Source organism: Eucalyptus grandis, chromosome 9 (genome assembly GCF_016545825.1).
Source record: "Eucalyptus grandis isolate ANBG69807.140 chromosome 9, ASM1654582v1, whole genome shotgun sequence".
NCBI lineage: Eukaryota > Viridiplantae > Streptophyta > Magnoliopsida > Myrtales > Myrtaceae > Eucalyptus > Eucalyptus grandis.
Genome location: NC_052620.1, coordinates 3,694,216 through 3,714,844, shown reverse-complemented (window position 1 = coordinate 3,714,844; position 20,629 = coordinate 3,694,216). Strand labels below are relative to the sequence as shown.

General features: G+C 38.7%; 1 protein-coding gene across 1 annotated transcript; it reads left to right on the top strand.

Annotated features, from left to right (window-relative positions):
• The first annotated feature begins 2,939 nt into the window (after positions 1-2,939).
• On the top strand, positions 2,940-3,890 carry LOC104420155. The gene has a single exon (XM_010032049.2). The coding sequence runs from the start codon at positions 2,940-2,942 to the stop codon at positions 3,888-3,890; it is 951 nt and encodes a 316-aa protein (XP_010030351.2).
• Positions 3,891-20,629: the final 16,739 nt, after the last annotated feature.

The window sequence follows — 20,629 nt, the reverse complement described above, 5'->3', positions numbered from 1 at the left end:
ATTATCATCGTGACAATGCATCGCAAAGAGAATTCTTTGGTATCTTGAGGAGATAATGCAATATTTAATTTGTACTTTTAAAGAAATTCGCAATACTTCTTTAACTAAAAATGCCTAGATGGAATTCCGTTGATTTGTTTTCATGTTAAAAATATTCAAATAACCTAACTTTTCTTGTTCAAATTTTGTTGCCAACAGTTGGTTGTTGATATATTTTATATCTATTAATACTTAAAGCTAGTTATATTTTATATTTTATAAAATCTAATTTGGTGGTTTTAAGATGACTACCGATTTAATTTTCACTTACATTACTATATTTGATAGCTTTTTAGATATTCGTGTCACAATAGCATAATATTGGTGGTCTCATATTTAAATATCTTTATGAGCAAAACTAATATTAAATTGAAAGAGTATATTTGAAATTGTTACTGCTATAAAAGTATATTTTGGAATAGTAATAGTTGAACAAAAAAATTATAAATATTAAAATCACTAGAACAACAATATTAATTTTTTTTTTTTTTTTTTGGGTGTGTGGTAGTATTTGCCTTTCTATTGCAGTGGGCCAAAATTAAATTAGGAGATTGACCCAGAAGCTCACGGGCCTTCATGATAAGCACTCTCACTTCCCATTGATGTGCGCATTTGATTGTCTGAACTAAACCCTAACTGTCTGACTCTGTCTTAACGAGTTCATATCTTTTGGAGAGAGAAAATTTTAGAGCTTCAACAAAAGCTAGGGTTTCAACTTGAATCGCTGAGGAAACTAGCACTTATTTGGTGAATCCATCAAGAAGCTTTCATGTTGCATCTCAACAAACACAAGAATTGATCCCATGGTTGACCCTTCATATGACCCAAACTATAAAAACCCTATCCTTATGACCCATTGGGGTGGGGCTCTCGGACCCCCACCTGCTCATCGGGGAGTGATACTTCTATCTTCCTATCGATAGAGAATATGAACTACACTCTAACATGAAACAATAAATCGTGGCCGATAACACTCAGCACCTGTTAGAAATGTTAGGATTAAACACTCAAACACAATGAAATATGGAGTTAAAGTAAGAAAGAGAAATCCATATACAAAGTTCATCCTAATTCATCTTTAAACTATGACTACATCAAAGTTGATGATTGTGTTAAATTAATGTCTCGAGTTTGAATTTGGATAACGATTTATTAAATCGAATTTTATCTAGAAAGATTTCTAAACGGTTTAGCAATTGGATGAAGAAGCAATTCCTTTAGGATTTTCTTTCATACGTGCAAAAGAAAGGGGCACGTTATAAAAAGAAAGGGGCACGTTATATATTTGATTATTTATTTATCTTTAGGGAGATAAAAGTTAAAAGGAAGAAAAAAGGGGAAGGTTTTCTTCTTCATGGTGCAGTGTACGAATCCCTCTTTTAAAGAAGGATAGAAAAGTGGGGCCCAAGGTCCAACTTTTGACTTTGGGCACAATACAGCCTAGGTTTTCTTTTCTTTCTGCAAGTGATATATGAACGAAGAAGCCGCAGTAGAAGCCGCAAGACAAGCTGAAGAGAGCCACGCACGAAGAGAGAAGTGTAAAGTGTTTTACTTTAAGTTTGAATACGCTGCAATTTTATATCGTGAGTTTATATTGAAGTGAGTTATTTATTTATAAACATTTTAAGTTTGGGGTTAAATTTAGGTATGAAAAATACTTGAGCATGTGAGTGATTGTAAACTCTGATTCTTCGATTATAGTGGATTATTTGCTGTTGACTCTCCCTGTGAACGTAGATATCAATATTCAGACCGAATCATGTAAATTCCTAGTGTTCTTATTATTTCTCGTTTATTTTCTAGTGATTTTGTGTTGACGTAAATTGCAAAATTTTGTCGTTTCCGTATATTATATTCCAACAATTGGTATCAGAGCTTGGAATTAGATTTCTTGATTAATAATATGAACTACACCCAAACACGAAATAATAAATTGTAGCCGATAACACTCGGCACCTGTTAGAAATGTTAGGATTAAACACACAAACACAATGAAATAGGGAGTTAAAGTGAGAAAGAGAAATTCAGATACAAAGTTCATCCTAATTCATCTTTAAATTATGACTACATCAAGTAGATGATTGCATTATAATTAACACCTCTCATATCTTTTTTACCGACTCTTAATTATAAGAGAAAGAGATTATATATATTTAATAGTTATTCATGAGAGAAAGCCTAAATTGTTAATAAAATACGGGTCAAACTATGAAAAACATACCTCTACAACCTCGTCGGGGCGGGCCACCTAGACTACTGCCTGCTCACCGAGGAGTGGGACCTCTTGCGCTTTCTTGTCGATGGGAGTATGAATCACACGCACTAACACGAAACGTCATTGATGCAATTATTTTAAACAAGCCTCTGCTTCGTATGTATGTACTTGAGCTTCTCAAGGAAATTTCCTAGCCAGGTCAAACAAGCGCCCTCGCTTTCCACGTTATTGCACCCCTTTGACGCGGAGACCAAAATTGCCTCGGCTGGGCTGGGCTGGGCTGGGCTGGGCTGAATTTCCACGGCCGCCTCCCGAATCGAGGAAAAGGCCAAAACCCGTCCACGCGTTTCGGCCAACAATCGTGCTAAATCAGAAACCTGGACACCTTCGAGCCAAGAGAAAAGAAAGGGAGCCAAAATCTTATCCTCTTCTTTGAGCAAATTCAATAATGGCGGCGACAAATCGCATGAAGAAAAAGGTTTGACCCGTTCAAATTTCAAAGTCTTACCTGTTGACGGCATCACTATCTTCCTATGTCAATTCACTCGGTGGCTGTTCTTCTCAAGACCCTTTATAAGTACCCGAGTCTCTGAATCTCTTCGCTTGTTCTGCTTCAAGAAATATCTCAGTTGCTCTAAACATCGGTCTTTTCGCTCGTTGTTGATTTCTCTGTGCGAAAGAGACGATGGACGGAGACCAGAACGAGCTGCAAGTCCTAGGGTTCCTCGGCATCTACAGGGAGACCTCCAAGATCATCCTCAAATGGAGGAAGATATTCGCCCAGATCACGCTCGCTCTCATCCTCCCTTTCTGCGTCATCTTCCTCGCCGACCCCTTTGTCTCGCAGCTCCTCTCCTTCAAGAAGGAGCCGGTTGCTTTCTGCCTCGTCCAGGTCGGCTACTTCATCTTCCTCTTCATCTTCTCTCTCCTTTCAACCGCAGCTGTTGTCTATACGGTAGCCTGCTTTCGCGCTGCCAAGCAGATTAGTTTCAAGAAGATCATGAGCATCCTGCCCAGAGTGTGGAAGAGGCTCATGGTCACTTTTTTCTGGTGCTTCGCACTCTTCTTTGTGTACAACGTTGTGGCTGTAGTGCTTCTGATCGTATGGCTTGTCATGGTGAGGCAATTTTCGGTTGGCCCTGCGCTTGGGATTGCCGTGGCGGTCATTCTCTTGATCTTGTACATCGTTGGGTTTGTTTATATCACCATGATTTGGCAATTGGCGAGCGTGATCTCGGTTCTTGAAGATGCGTATGGAAGGAAGGCGATGGCAAAGAGCAAGGGACTAATAAAGGGCAAGATGGGCCTGTCGGTTTGGTGTTTTCTTGGTGTCTTGGTGTGCTCCGTGCTGGTTCAGGCACTGTTTGAATTCCTTGTGGTCTTGGACTTGGTTCCTAATGGAATCAGGGTTCCTATTGGAATCAGGATTGGGGTTGGGCTGATCTGCTTGTTGTTGGTGACGATGCTGGGGCTGTTCGATTTGGTCGTGCAGACAATGATCTACTTCGTCTGCAAGTCCCACCACCACGAGAACATCGACGGCTCCTGCGTGTCTGATCATCTCGAGGGCTGTCTTGGAGGAGACTGTCCCTCTGAAGGCCAAAAGGCTGTCCAGCTTGAGCAACTTCAAGTCTGATGGGTTCTTTCAATTTTTTTTTTTAATATTAAATGTATTCTGATTTGTAATTTTCATTTACCTGTAAGAGACGAGCTGTAATTCAAGTTTGATGTGATGGAATTCTTTTTATTGATTCGTCTTCTATCATAAAAAGGTTCTCATGTCATATAACTTCTTAATGACCCTCTAGCATTATATAGTGATAAAATATGCACTATCACATCATAGGAACCTTTTAAAGTAGTTGTTTTTCAGACCAAAAAAAAAAAAAAAAAAAAAAGTAGTTGTTTTCAGCAGTTGAATATTTATGTAATTTCCTAATGTTCGTGTTATAAAATACCCGCAACCATGGAATATAACTTTTAGCCCTCGTTTTATATAGGCATTTGAAAATACAATCCACATGTGCATTTCTTATCAAAATACGTGCAATTATGGAATGCATAAATTTTCATCTTATTTGGAGATATCTATGTATAATTAGATGAAAAAATTTATATTCCATAATTATATATATATTACAAATAGAATGTGGTATATGCATAAGAACTGGATTTTTAGAATCAATAATCCATATATAAATTATTCGCTAAATATGTGTAACAAACATTTTAAATAGTAAAAATATCTCTTTAATTTTTCGTTTTCCTAGATGTAGGAAAGCCTTTTTTTTTTGTTGAAAATATTTCAGCCTTACTTTCACAAAGACATTTAAAAATAAGATCTACGTACATATAAACAACTAATTTGAAGCATGCATTATCAAGATATGTGTTAAAATATATCTCAGTTTAAGCCCGAAGCGAATTACTGATTTTAAATAAAAAATAAAATAGAATATATGTGCAGCAAAGTTTTTCTTTCCGTTGCAAAGGAGAAGCCAAAATTTTATTGAGCCATGGTGGGGCCCAAATGGGAACACATTAATAAAAGGAAAGAAGTTCTCTGCACGTTGAAGAAGTGGTGGGCCCAGAGTCAAAGTGTTCACTCTGGGCACACACGCACACAAGCAAATAAAAGAGGAAAGAATCCTCACGCGTAAGCCAACGGTGGTGGGCCCTCGACTTTGGGCACACGAATAAAAGGATTTCTTCTTTGCTGGAGAGTGCTGGCCGAAACCCTACGTAGAAATCACAGAAGGGAGCCGCGAAAGAGGTCTTCTTTTCGAGTGTTGCTGCTGCACCCATACGAGAGAAAAGGAGGAGCCGCGTGTCTTCAAGTTGAAGCGCGATCAAGAAAAGAAGTTCTTTTTCAGTGTTTGTTTTGAGCTTGTGTGATAATTTTTGTGCCGTGACTTGGGTTTGGATTAAAGTGGGGTTTGGGAAGCAGAAAGTGTTTAGTGGCTGAGTGTGTAAATCTCGCTTATATCGCTTGATCTATAGTGAAATTCGTTGCTGCTCTCTCTGGACATGTGTCTTTACGAATGAATCACGCAAATTCGGTGTCCGATTTATTTTTCTTCTTCCGTCTATATTTTGTTCGATTGCTCGCCCTATCGCAACAAGTGGTATCAGAGCTAGGTTTGGCTGAGTTGAAGCTAATCGATGGCGACCAAAGAAGTAAAAATGAGAATCAACAAATTTGATGGGAATGATTTTAGTTTCTAGAAGATGCAGATTGAAGATTATCTTTATTAGATGAATGCGCCATTGCCTTTATTTTGGGAGAAACCAAAGACGATGAAGCAAGCTGATTGAGATTTGCTGGATAGAGCGAGCTATGAGTGTTATTCGGCTGACGTTGGCTCGTAACGTCGCGTTTAACATCCTAAAGGAGAAGACCCCGCTGATTTGATGCAAGCCTGTCGGATATGTACGAGAAGTCCTCTGCGATCAACAAGGTCATTTGATGCGACGTCATTTAACTTGAAGATGAAAGAAGGTGCGTTAGTTGCAGATCATATCAATGAATTCAATGTGATTGTTAGTCAATTGAGTTCGGTTGAGATTGATTTTGAAGATGAGGTACGTGCTTTGATTCTATTATCCTCATTGCTGATAGTTGGAATACTACCGTTATTGCTGTTAGTAATTCCTCTCGGGTCAACAAATTTGACGTTTGATGGGGTTCGAGATTTGATTCGGCGAGGACATTCGTAGAAGAGAATGCAGCGAATCTGTATCTACTCTAGTAGGTGAAAATAGAGGAAGATCTAGAACACGTGTGGATAATAGTAGTACTAATATGAACAGACGTAGTCGGCCTAGGATTGCTAATGTTGTCATTTGGAACTATGGCAAGAGGGGGCATCTTAGAAGGGATTGCATGAAGTTGAAGAATGGGAAGGGTAAGGAAATTATAGTTGATTCTGCATAATATTGCAGCTATAGCAGATAATGCTGATTATGTCTTGTCTATCATTGATTATTCATCGTTTGATGGATAGATTTTGGATTCTGGTTGTTTTCATGTCACACCAAATAGAAACTGGTTTATCACTTGCTCGGTGCATGGGTAGTGGTAAAGTCCGTTAGGGAACAATGTTTAGTGCGATGTTGTGGGTGTTGGTGATGTTAAAATCGAATGCACGATGGTATCGTGAGGACATTGGCTGGAGTGAGGCATGTTCCAGAATTGAAAAAGAACTTAATTTCCTTGGGTGCCCTAGATTCAACTAGTTGCAAGTAGTCTTCAAAAGGTGGAGTTCTGAAGATTGTTCGAGGTGCCCTGATGATAATGAAAGGAATCAAGCACGATGGCTTGTATAAACTTCAAGGTGAGACAGTGATAAATTTTGCTGCGGAGACGTTGGATGCATCTGTTCGAGAGTCTTTTGACTGCTCGAGGAAGACTTGGGTGTTTGTGCCAAGGCACAAGTTTGATCTTTGGTGTCAAGATTTCGAGTCAAGAGCTTTGATCGAGAGGGAGAGGGTAAGTCGATCAAGCATGTCGGACCGACAATAGCATGGAGTTCTGCTTGGAGCTGGCAAATAAATTCTGCATGAAAGAGGGCATAGTGAAACACCGCACTAGTGCCAATAAATCACAACAATTTGCAAAATTGTCAAGCAGAACATTACTAGAGATGGCCCGAAAAATTATCTCTAGTCTTGGTATGGCTAGGAGATTCTTTGATGTGCTAAGTACGGTAAGTTGCCCGGTGAATAGATCCCCATTAACTTTGCTATTGAATGGCGACTCTTAAAGAAGTGTGGTCGGTAACGTTGCTGATTATTCTATTGTTAGAATGTTTGGTTGCCGTGTTATTTTCGAGTAAGTGATGGTAAGCTTGATTGGATGGCAATGTGCATATTCCATGGCTATGCACAAGGTGAGTGGGGTGATCTTTGTGGTGCCCCGATATAAATTCACTGTTAACAGAGAAGTTACTTTTGACAAGTCTCCAATACTTCTAGCTATGAGTGTTTGTGGCGGTACTAATACGGATTTAGACGGTGTTTAGCTTGGTGGAGTTGCAACTAGAAACTCCCGAGGTAGCGAGTACATGTATTAGCAAAGTAATCAACATAGATGGTGCTCATAGTGAGGTGGAGACTATAGAACCAACGGTTCTTCAAATTTGAAATTGACAAGGTACGTATTCGATCTCCTAATATATATTGATGCAATAATGGTTTTACTTTGTCTGCGGTTGAGGAGGTTGTGTCAGAAAACCCTTGCGAAGCAGTTAAAGGTGCATGTGGAGTTGGTATTCTGATGAGGTCTTCAGTTATGGCGAAATTCAAGCGAGACTTGGACTTGGATAATATTTGTGGCGGTTGAGCCAGGCACATGGGAAAGTAGCAAGTAGAATTTGAATTTTGCAAAGCGATTGCAGTTTGGCTAAAACGTCGGCGGGTAGAGATTGTTAAAATATGTCTCGAGTTTAAGCGAATTAATTACTGATTTTTAAATAAAATAAAATAGAATATATATGTAGCAAAATTTTTCTTTCCGTTGCAAAGGAGAAGCCAAAATTTTATTGAGCCATGGTGGGGCCCAAATGGGCACACATTAATAAAAGGGAAAGAAGTTCTCTGCACGTTGAAGGAGTGGTGGGCCCAGAAAAAGTCAAAATGTTGACTCTGGGCACACACAACAAGCAAATAAAGGGGAAAGAATCCTCACGCGTAAGCCATCGGTGGTGGGCCCTCGACTTTGGGCACACGAATAAAAGGATTTATTCTTTGCTGGAGAGTGCTGGCTGAAACCCTACGCAGAAATCACAGAAGGGAGCCGCGAAAGAGGTCTTCTTTTCAAGGTGTTGCTGCTGCACCCGTACGAGAGAAAGGAGGAGCCGCATGTCTTCAAGCTGAAGCGCGATCAAGAAAAGAAGTTATTTTTCAGCGTTTGTTTTGAGCTTGTGTGATAATTTTGTCCGTGACTTGGTTTGGATTAAGTTGGGGTTTGGAAACACCTGAGAGTGTTTGAGTGACTCGAGTGTGTAATCTTTTATATCGTTTGATCTATAGTGAAATTTGATCTTTCTTCTCTCCGTTGACGTGGGCTTTCTGTTGACCACGTAAATCCGATGTCCGATTTATTTTTCTTCTTCCGTCTATATTTTGTTCGATTGCTCGCCCTATCATAACAATATGTGTGATCATGAAATATTTTGCTTTCATCTAAATATTTATGTATTTTCATATGAATTGAAATAGAACACAATAAGAAATATATGCATAAGAATTAAAGATTTGCTAAAGTCACCGGAGAAAAACAAATTGCTATGTAAAGCTTGTGCGTCGTTCAACCTCACGTGAGCTGTATATATTTTGGTCAGATTCTAAACATGCTTATTTCTATCAACAGTAAATAAAATCCTTCATTATTAGTAATGGTGCCACTTCTGATCATCATTATCATCATATGAAAATTAAAACAACTTAAGAAAACTGAGCGCTGCCGCTTACGGGGAAGTTGCTTGTACTTTACCATTAAATTTTTGAAATCAATAAAGAGTGTAAACTCAAAAAATTTGATGAGAAAATCTAAATGAGTCTTGTCCATCAACGTTTGCACGTTTTGAATGAAAGTTTTAATCATTCAACATTAAAGACAAAAAATTAAATTTCAAATGATACAAGAAAAGTAAAAGAAATAAAAGAGTAAAAAAGGACCATATATACTCAAACTTAATGATACAAGCAGAAAAAAATAAGTTGGAAAGAGCACCATATAAAAACTCATGAAAACTTTAGTTATTTTCCTCTTGCTCTCCATGCCAAAGCTTTGAAACAAGTTTGGTCCATAAATCCGATTGACAACACAACTTCATTTTCCATTTTTGGGACAAATTTTCAGCTCATAAATAAATTTGGAATATAAATGTAAAGTATAAGATTTTTACTTTTCTATTTTTGGAATATAAATGAGAAATGAAAACTCTTCTCATCGCTCGCTCTTGCCACATGCCATCAATTGCCCGCCCGCCGGTCGCCAAGCAATTTTAAGGCCTATCAAATGAATTTTTGTTTCGGGAATAGAAATTGTGTTGTTATTAAACGCATGTCTTTGCTCATAAACTCATCTAGGGAATATAACTAAAAAAAAATCCATTTCTAGTCAGAAGTTGTTCTTGAGAACAGAATAATTACAATTCACGCCATAAGATTGTTAGATTTTCTTCAAATAGTTAGTATTTTACTTCCCCTACTAACATGGTGCCAAAGATTCATCTAGTGCTTAGTTGACTCCCAATAAACATGATAGGTATAGCTTGTCTCTAATTTTAGAAAATTATTAAACGCTCGCGGCTCATTTGACCCAACTTCACTTAAGTCGAAAGAAACTAAAAAATCTCTTGATTCCGTGGCAAGTTAATCATCATACAACACTTCCAATTCCAAATATCTTTACAAGTGTGAGAAAGTCCAGCAAAATAACTTAAGCTCATAAGTGGAGGGAGACCACATTTAAACCTAGCAATTAAAGGACGTCGAATATTACAACAATAAGCATGGATCAAGTGCTTGGAGGAGTATCATATAATTAGTGTGAGTTTATTTAAAAATTATGATCTCTATAAGTGAAACCTATCTAAATTCAAAACAAATGTAATGTACTCTTCGAATAAGCTCAAGTATCATAGTGTACCATAAAATTAGTGTGAGCTCATTTGAATATATGATCTCTATAAGTGTAACATATCTAAATTCACTCTTTTTAATGCATTTGCATGATTCACTTGGAATATGATACAAATATAAATGGCACATGTGATTTTTACCTTTAGGAGATTCCCAAGTATTAATGTGTGAGCATAATAGATCAAATAAATCAAAATGCTTGAGTTTATAAGTTCAACATTTATACTTGATGATGCCCTTATCATGATTTACCAAAATCGTTACTGGGTCATGAACTATGTACGTTGCACTATGATGGGTCATGAACTATGTACGTTGCACTATGACGTCTCTAGTCTCATTAGTGTTAAGTGAAAGTGCTAGTATGAACACTTAGAGGGGGTGAATAGGTGTTTAAAATAAACCTTTGCAAATATATGCGGAATAAAATAAACTTCGAGCAAAATAAAGGAGTTAAGGAAGAGAATAAGAACACAAGGTTTATAGTGGTTCGGCTTAGACCAAGCCTACGTGTACCCCCCATGCTAACAGCCTTCTTGTTGGATTCCACTATGCAATCAACAAGAGATTACAACTTTGAATGCAAACACTTAGTAGTAGATCACACTATCTCATTAAGTCACTCTTTTGGTATTTCTCTCACCATCACAAACGTTTAAGCTCACCAAAGACAAGTGTATGATCGAAGTTTGCTCATACTTTGGAATTATAAATTCTACTCTCCGTCTCTTACTTGCTCATCAGTCCTTCATCTCCTTAAATACTCCTCCGCTTCCAAATTAGCCGTTGGACAGTATCTTGAGGATCTTCTTCCAATCTACCCATTGGATAAATCTGTATCTAGAAGATTTGGTAGCCGTTGAGTGACAAAAGTAGAATCTCAAATTGATTCTGATCGCCCATACAAATAGAATCTTGGTTTCTATAAGTAGAGCTTCTTCGTATAGAAAGTTTTTGTCTTCAATATCTAATCGTCAATCAATTAGATTAAGTCAATCAAATTAATCTTGATGTAGAATCCAAACCAAATCACTAGCCGTTATATGATTGGGGCTTGTGTTACGTTTTGTTGAATCTGGATGTAAAGTTTAAGTGCAATAGACTTTATAATCTGAGTCTGAACATCTGCTTCTGAACAGATTTAGCTTTAAGGTCTGAACACAGTCTGAATAAGTTTAGCTTCAGCATAGAGTCTATCTTTTGGTTCTTCATTCACGTTCAGTCTAGAATTTGTCAGAGTAGGCAGACTTCTGATATAGAACAGATTTTGACACTAAAGTCTGGCAGTCTTCGGACTTTGACACAGAAATCTGGAAATCTTCAAAATATACTTTGGACATATGTAACGTTAAGTCTTCTGGCCGTCTTTAGACTTTGACAATATCATTTACATGTTCTATCATCTGCATGGTCTATTACTTAACCATTAAACACGTTAGTAGCTTTTGATTTATTTTGTCATATTCAAAATATCATAAGAGATTTCCCTAACATTAAGCTCATCATGGGCAACTGTGCACAATCCAAGTTTTTAAAAAAATTTAGGATTGTTCGAGTCTCATATTAGTTCTCATCTATGGACATTTGCCGAGTATCTAAGTGCCAGATACAACAGTCACTAAAACATAGATCAAGAAAATGCAACCTACATAAGAACGAATGTTTGGATCATAATACATATAGAAATAGAGAGCAAAATGTCACGGTCCATGATTTTTTTGTACTCGTAGCCCTTGTGAGTAGAGCTTTGGGTTATTGGGTGAAGAGAGAGCAATGCAGAGGGGATAAATACAAATGATCCGTCGGAGTGACGTTAGGATGGTTAATGCTAAGAGTTCTATGATGGAACAAATATATATTTGTAGGGTTCTAAAGACGAGGTTGGTCTCTTGTACATATGTCATGCCCCGACTCTCGAGAACGTGTACATCCCATTGTGGTTGATACAAATTCGACTTCTCAAGACTAGTCGCCGACTCTTTCATTTTTAATGCACACGCAGAAGAAAAACAATAACCCCTGACAACGAACAACATGGGATAGGAAAGTAGGACAACATTTCACAAAAGCACACTTTTATAAACATTTGGGTTTAGGTACAAAAAGAGTCTAGGTAAAGGTCTACAAAATGATCGACTCTCAAAAGAAGCCATCCTACAACATCCTAGTAGGACACATATGCCGATCCTCCAGACTTCATCTCCACAGACTTTGAGCTTTGGTCCTCCACGACCACCATCTAAGGACCTAAAAATAGTTATACAATAATTAATAAGACAATATTTCAGCAAGTCCACCCCTTAAACCCTTATCAGGAAGGAAAAACGCCTCAAGGTGCCCTAGCTACGCAATCACACAATGAGAATAGGAAACTTATCTCGCCTCAGCTCCTTCCTGCACGTCAGCACGGTTCATATCTCAAATGCATATAATTAATGCACACAACCATTGAAACATCTCACCAATTCAATCAATCATTCATGCATTCCAATTGTTAATTTGCCTCTCAAGGGTATCATCTACTCATAAGTTCGGTGTATACTGGCATAGCTAGGTATTGTCTCACCACCATTGAGCACGAGTATGTCTATATCTTAATAGATGGTTTCCCCGAAAGGGCGTAGGTCTAAAATCTACTGTGACCCAAGTCACCGACTCATACGTTCGGTGTTCTTCTGGTGTAGTCAGGTGCCGTCTCACCACCATTGAGCGGTGACGTCCATATCTTAATAGACGGCTTCCCCGAAAGGGCGTAGGTCCATAATCTACTGTGACACGCGATCCAAAGAATGGATATCCCATATAGGGTAATGTTCAACTTAAAAGCTTGAGACTGGTTCTCATTAACCAACATATGATCAAACAATCTTGGCCCAAGACACCATACATTTCACTCAAATGTCTCAATTAAAATAGTGATCATGGCCTATTTTCTTCATATTAGAAATACTCGGTGAAAATAGTTGTGTATGGGTACACGGTCAGTTGGAACCCGAAAAATTAATATCCTCTAATTTAAAATCCCACTGTTTTATATAGTATATAAAACCATTTTCGTGTTAAAACCCGACACCCGGGAATTTTTAAATAAATATTGAAGTTAATAATTTTTGGAATAAATTACCAAAAATCCAATCACTCAATTTGCACAAATCAATATCCAATTGCGAAATTTGAACACGTCATTGCAATCAACATGAAATTCCAGTTACCGGTTATCTTGGCCCAATTTCCGGAAAATATTTAATAATTAAATAATTACTAAAATTAATTAAATAAATCAATTAAATACCCAAAATAGCTAACCTAGGTCGAAATTGCAAAATTAAATACCGAGACGGGCTCGGATGTGGCATCCCAAAATTCAAAGCCAAGCCATAAGGTGTGTTAAAGTTCCTAATTAGGTGATAGAATTTCCATGGCTTATGTTTTAGCCATTAGTCTTTTAATTAGATGATTTGTGCATATGATTGTGGAAATTTAAATTTAATAGATTAATAATCTATGCTTGGCCATATGATTTAAATTTCAATGAACAAAAATATCTCAAGACCTTGGCCGAGATGAAAATTTGAATTCAAAAATATTTATAGAAGAATTTAAAAAAAAAAAAAAAGGGGAAAAAGAGGTTAAAATTTGATTGGGCCTTAAGCCCAAGAGTGGAACCCTAATGGACCAAGTTGGCCTGCCCATTAGAGCCCACAAGGAGGCTGTCGACCAGCCCAAGGAGGAGTGGCCGGATGGCCCAAGCCCAAGCCCAACTCCAAGGCCCATCTTGCATGCAATTGGACAAGTGGCATGAAGGAATGGCATGCATTGGCCATTGGTGAGGCAATCTCATGATTGCTAATCATGAGCTTTAGGGGAAATAAAAGGGAAGGAAAGAGGAGAGAGAATGGCCGGATTAGCCATTTGCTCGCCCAAAGGAGAGGAAGAGAGAGGGAGAGGTGTGCGAGAGAGAGGAGAGGTGTGCGAGAGAGAGAGGAGGCGGAGCCGAGGAGGAGCCGCCGTGTCCCGCCGTCCGTTTGCCGTGTACGCCGCCGTATGCCGTCGTTTGTTCATCCTAGAGGCAAGTGGAGTCCTATAACTTCTCTTGCATGTGTGTATATGGTTTGCATGTTCGATTTTGGGTGATATTTGTGAGAAAAACCGAGGTAAGGGTTGGTTGTTTTCAAGCCGTGTGACTCTTCTTGCTTGGGTTGTGTGAGTCCGAAACTTGTTTGAGCTTGCATGTGTATTTGGAGTCCGATTTTGGCTTCTATGTCCTCATGAAAGTTGTAGCTAATATCTTTTACTATAACATACTGAAATTTAGTGAAAAATGATGGAGATTTGAGGGGTTAAAGTCTTGTTATACGGAGACCTCAGATCTGGAAAGTTTTTACTGACCTCTTGCTGGATTCATGGTTGCATGTTGGTTTTTGTTGAGAATCTCACTTCGATGTCTTCATGAAAGTTGTAGGAGACATCTTAAACTACAACATAATAAAATTTGAAGTGAAATGAACAAGTATAGCCTAGTGAATCGACTAGATCTTGAAGAAGATGATTCTGGTAATGTATTTTGAGATATCCGAGACTTCAAGGACCTAAATGATGACTCTACTTTGGTTATTTGACTTGGATCTCTTCATGAAACTTTTAGAGGATACATTGATGTATAACATATCCAAATTTCAGAGGAAACGAAAGAGATTAGGTAGGTTAAATCTCAATATTTCGGAGATATGTTCACTGGACGATGCGGTAATGGATCCAGAAGCTTCGTGAGGTTTTATAAAATAATATAAAAGAATCTGGCTTGGAGTGCTTCATGAAAGTTGTTCAAAAATGTCTTGGCTATCACTCTGTAAATTTCGTAATTTTGGAGGCCATATGGATATTTTAATCGAATTTATTCGGAAACCGTGCATTCTGATTTCATCCGAGAAGCATAGGACGTTTTGGAAAATTATGAAATTTTATAAAAATTCAATTTGGCCATGAATTTTGCAAGTAATTATCATCCTATGGGTTTGTTTAATAATTTCCTGAATTTTGATAATTTTGGGGAGTTTATAGTTATTTAAAAAAAAAATAATAATAAATAAATAAATAAATATATAAATAAATAAATAAATAAATAAATAAAAAGGAATTATTTCATTGGCCATAGTTTCCATTTAATTAATTCATGTTGCATGTGATAAAGTCTTGATATGTCTATGATATTGGATTGAGATGCACATGTGATAGTCTTGATATGTCTATGATATTGAATTGAGATGCACATGTAGTAAAGCCTTGATATGTCTATGATATTGAATTGAGATGCATATGTGATAGAGTTTTGGCATATGTATGGCAATTGAATCAATGCATGTGTGAATGTCATGCCTAGTATGATTTGTTTGATATCATGCCATGTGCCATGTTAAAATGTGAATAAAATATTGGTGAACATGGATGATGGTAAATGAGGAGATGGTTGTGATGGCGGATGATGCTCGGAATGTATAGAGATACATTGCCGAAATTCCCTGGGAGATTCAGGATGCCCGGAATGTGGGGGGCCGGAAGCTCTGTCGGAGGTTTCTGCCTGAAGGGAATGCCTCGCGATGCCAAGATTGGGGTGCGGGATGCCTGGCTAGAAGGGTAAAGACCGGAAGCCCTGTCGGAGGTTTCTGCCCGAAGGGAATGCCTCGTGATGCTAGTTGAGATGCGAGATGCCGAATGTGGGGGTCGGAAGCCCGGTGGCCATGGGATGGCTGGAATGCTGAACCCCGTCGGAGGTCTTTGCCCGAAGGGATGATGAAATTGATGATATGAGAAGTGGGTGATGTGGTGATCAAATTTAAAGATAAAAGATGAAAATTAACCCATGATATGATATGCATGATAATATGCATGATGATAATAATGATGATGATATGTGATGTGATTTGATGATCACCCATGATATGATATGCATGATGATATGTGATGTGATATGATGATCACCCATGATATAATATGCATGATGATGATGATGATGATGATGATGATGATGATGATGATGATATGTGATGTGATATGATGATCACCCATGATATGATATGCATGATGATATGCATGATGATGGTGATGATGATATGTGATGTGATATGATGATCACCCATGATATGATGTGCATGATGATATGCATCATGATGATGATGATGATGATGATATGTGATGTGATATGATGATGCATGATAGTGTGTGCCTGGCTTCAAGGTAAGTAATGCCTGCAATGCATGTGTAATTTGCATGATGTATTGAGTTGTTATTGGATTTCCCTATCTGCTGAGTGGTTGTACTCACCCCTTTTGGGGATAACATTTCAGATTAGCCAATATGCCGCTTCCTGCTGTCACACGGGGTACATTTTACGGGATACCATCCGATGTAGAGGTCGAGTGTGCTGAGATAGACTGTCCCTCTGTTCTCGGACTGACTTTTATCCGAGTACGTTGTCTAGTGATGTATGACGTGGGCCTGGCTGGGGGTCCTGTTATTCAGGAGTTTATATCCGTACATGTTCGTCGGGATTGAGTGATGCGAGGGATGTTGCCGCCGCCACCGCCTAATGCGCTGGGTTGGGTGTGAGGCCTGCACGTGACGAGGAGCTGTTTCTTTTTGGGGGATAGATAGCCGACACTTATGATGGGGGTTGTTGCACGTGTGATGTTGAGGGTCGAGGTTTCTTTTTGAGGTTTTAGGCTGGATGTGGCTGAGTCCTAGCTTTTCCTTTTGATGTACCGACCCAAAAGAAATCCCATCTTGAAAAAAAAAAAATATATATATATATATATATATATATATATAAATAAAGTGTCGTGTCTTGTTTATAAAATTATGGTGATTAGTGGTGTGTATTTGTATCATAGTTGGTAGGGGGAGAGACGGTGATGTTTTAATTTGCTTCCGCATAATGAGTCGCGCTGGGACCGTTTTGTTTTTTTAAAAAAATGTGTGTCTGCGAATTAGGACACTTCTTCAAAGTAGAAAGGTGATAAGGTGTAACACTGGCGCTAGTGATGACTTGCGAAGGGTTCGGGGTGTCACATCGGAAAATTCTTGAACCAATCTAGATAATTAATACAACCTGTCGAGGTCCTAATTAACTTAATTTAACAACCTAACATGCAAAATAGGATATTTAAATAACTAATCTAATCTAACTAACCATCTAATCTAACTAACCACCTCTAAGCATAATTAACTTACTAATCAAGGTTTAGTGAGATAACTCACTTGATTTGCAATCGCTTGGATCAAAATGATGAGGACGCGACGAGGATTGACAAATCCCAAAACGGCGACACCAACAGGGCATGGATCGGGCCCGAAATTGGCCACGAAGCTGGCTGGATTTTGGGGTTGCTGGGCTCGGCTGATCTTGGTCGGACCAGTTGAAGACGCAGGCTGAACTGGAGCTCAAAGTCGTGGCCTTCGCTGGATCGAAGTTTCTGTGTGGAGGAGTCGTGGAGCAGGTTGAGAAGATGGGCAGAGATGTGGAGCAAACCAGCTGGGCTTCGGTCAAGAGGGGGAAAGGAGCTTCGTGTGAGGATGGGCTTCTCGCGAACGAAGACGCAACTGCAGCTTACTTCGGTTGCTGCTTGGTTAAACGAGGGACTTCAAGTGTTGATGGTTGACCAAGGTTTGCTGGAGGGAGCAACAATGTGGCAATAGCTTCGGTGAAGACCCGAAGGAAGAAATGAAGATGTAGGGGGGAATGGGCGGTCAAATGCGAGAAAGGGAGAGAGAAAAGTTCAGTTTTGCTTGGCAAGAGAGAGAGAGAGAGTTCGAAGAAAAAGGGAGAGAGCGGCGGCAGAGGAAGATAGAGAGAGATAGGGAGAAAAAGTCAATACACTTATCCAACAAAATGAATGCTTGGTCCCCTTAAAGCATTCAAACTTATCCCACTTGGTCTCTAATACTTTCTTGCCAAATAAATCCACCAATTTATCCAAATTGAAGCCAAAATATTGCTGCCCTCCCATGGTTCCGAATTTAACAAGTTTTGACTTCAATTTCTTCGCAATTCTCTTCAATTGGTATCCAAATTTGATGTAGAAAAAAAGCCATAATTTCTACAAGTCCCTTTCACCAAGTAGCTCGGTTTGCAAGTCGAAAAATCCCTTCAATTTGGCCAATTCGAAATTCCGTTCGTTTTCCGAAACGTCCGAATCGATTTTCCGTAAAAATCCCAAAATCTTTGAAAATTCTTCGAAGGATGAGTAGACGTTCCTAAAATAAATCACGACATGATAGAACTTTCAATTTCTAAAATCGAGTTCAAATTCGCGGTTAATTTCAATCTGACGCGATTTTAGCATGACTCGTGGTCGATTTTCTTCGAGCCACACATATCTCTTCAATACATTGACGATTATTGGTTGTCGTGAAAATCTCAAGATTTCAAATATGAACATAGGGCACCAAAACGACAGAAAAATCAGTCTAGTGTCGATCAACGAGAATTTTGCAATTTGGTGGAATTACCCACGTTTATTCACACATCCTAGTTGAACCGACCTATCTCCGATCTCTGATCAATTTTTAGTTGTGCCATAATGATCATTGCAGACTAGCACAGTCGAACAGTCGATTCCTAGTTGAATTCTCAAGTCTATTGTGTTTAAAATCTCTTAATGATTTCTCTAGATAGTCTAGTTATCTCATGATGGATCAAATTAGAGAATATCACTATAGGCGTGTCGATGAAAGGCCCAATTCATTCAATTGAAAATAGAACTGAATTTTCAGGATGTTACAACATAAACTGGTCAGGAGTTGATGCCATTCTCTTGACGAGGCTATGGCAGGCCAAAACTAGTTGTTGAGCCTAAAGTAATCTATCATCTCGCTTGATGGATTATACGTCTAAGTTAAGTTGGGAGTGGTATGATCTAATTGATGTATGTTATTCGCCATATTGTTCTCTCTATTAATTATAGAAAGGAGGCTGGCCTAGTGTTTGTTTACTCACTAGGCACTACACGGGCTATTCTGTGACCAAGGAATTGTTGGCCCATAACAAAAGCACGTTGTCAAAGTAGATTATAGCTAAGAAGGCTTGGCGGGACACCACACCATGTCTCGACACGATAGAATTCTTTATAGGTATATAGGTCAGGTTCTCATGGAGACCCACAAGCATGCTCACTCACTTTCTACACTATTTCATCACTTCGACGTGGACTCCAAATTGCATAGGCTCCGCTGAATTCCAATGGCCACCATCCACACATTTTGTGCTATGCTGTCACTAGATCAGGAAACTTGATCTATGGTGATGAGGTTGCTAAGGGTACAATTACAATGGAGAAAGTATTTATAGTGGATAATCCGATACATATGTTACCCAAACTAATTCCTTTGACAAAGTTGAAGCATACTTGGACTTGCTTGGCGCTTTCACCATTTGAGTTGTTTAGGCAGAGTTGGTGGTGTTTCATCCCTTGTTTCCTATACTAAGTATGCTCATGTAGGCTTGGGGGTGTGCATTGTTGATTCCATCATTTTGGGAGCTGGCCTTGTATGGTCACTTTTGGTGATGATGGAGAGAAGTCTTGTGGTATTAGGCATAATGCTCTTTTGGAGATTTGAAATCAAGATGGAGATTTGTTGAGTTTTGACTTTCAAAATTAAGAGATAAGGGTATTTTAGACTATGCACATTTGTTTTAGGGTTTTTTTTTTTTTTTTTTGAAGACTATAAAATGAATGTGTTTATAATACATCTCCAACCCATACTATTGCCTGTTTTGTTTTTTTCTATCTTCTTATTAGATTTTTAGATCTTGTGGTTTATCAAGGGGTTTATTTGAGCTTTTGGATTGTACTCTCTTGTACTCTTTGTTGAAGATAGTGAAATCACTCTCTCTCCTGGTGGTTTTTTCCATTTTTGGTTTTCCACATAAATCTTGCATCTCATATGATGCCGGTTTCCTCTCATCCTTTGCTACTTGTACTTCAATTGGTGCATCTTTTGGTGTTTTTCTGCAACAGATATATTGTCAGCTTCTCATGGAGACCCACCCCCACAAGCATGCTCACTCACTTTCCACAATATTTCATCACTTCGATGCGGACTCCAAATTGCCGGCCCATAACAAAAGAATACCGATAAAGCAGATTATAGCTGAGGACGTTTGGCATGACACCAAAGTACCGTGTCTTGGCACGATAGAATTCTTTATACACACAGGTATATATATATATTTATATTTATATTTATATATGTAAGCTTCTCATGGAGGCCCTCGAGCACGCTCACTCGCTTTCCACACTATTTAATCACCTTGATGCGGACTCCATATCACATTGACTCGGCCGAATTCCAATGGTAACAATCCACGCGTTTCGTGCCGCGATGTCACTAGATTAGGAAACGTGAGAGCAGAGAGCAGAGAAAGTGGGACCAAAAGCTTTCTTATCTTCTATAAGCAAATTCAATTGCAGGGATGAAACCGCATGAAGAAGTAGGGAATCTGAATAACAAGTTTGACTCGTTCAAATTTCAAAGTCTTCCCTCTTGCTACCCCACTCCGTTAACCATCGCCGTCTCTTCAATTATCACTTCACTCCGTGGTTGTTCTTCTCGAGACCCTTTAGTCATCTGATTCTCGGAGTCTCTTCGCTTGCTCTGCTTCAAAAAATATCCCAGTCTCTCTCTACCCATCGATCGTTTCGCTCGTTCTTGATTCTCTGTGCGAAAGGAACG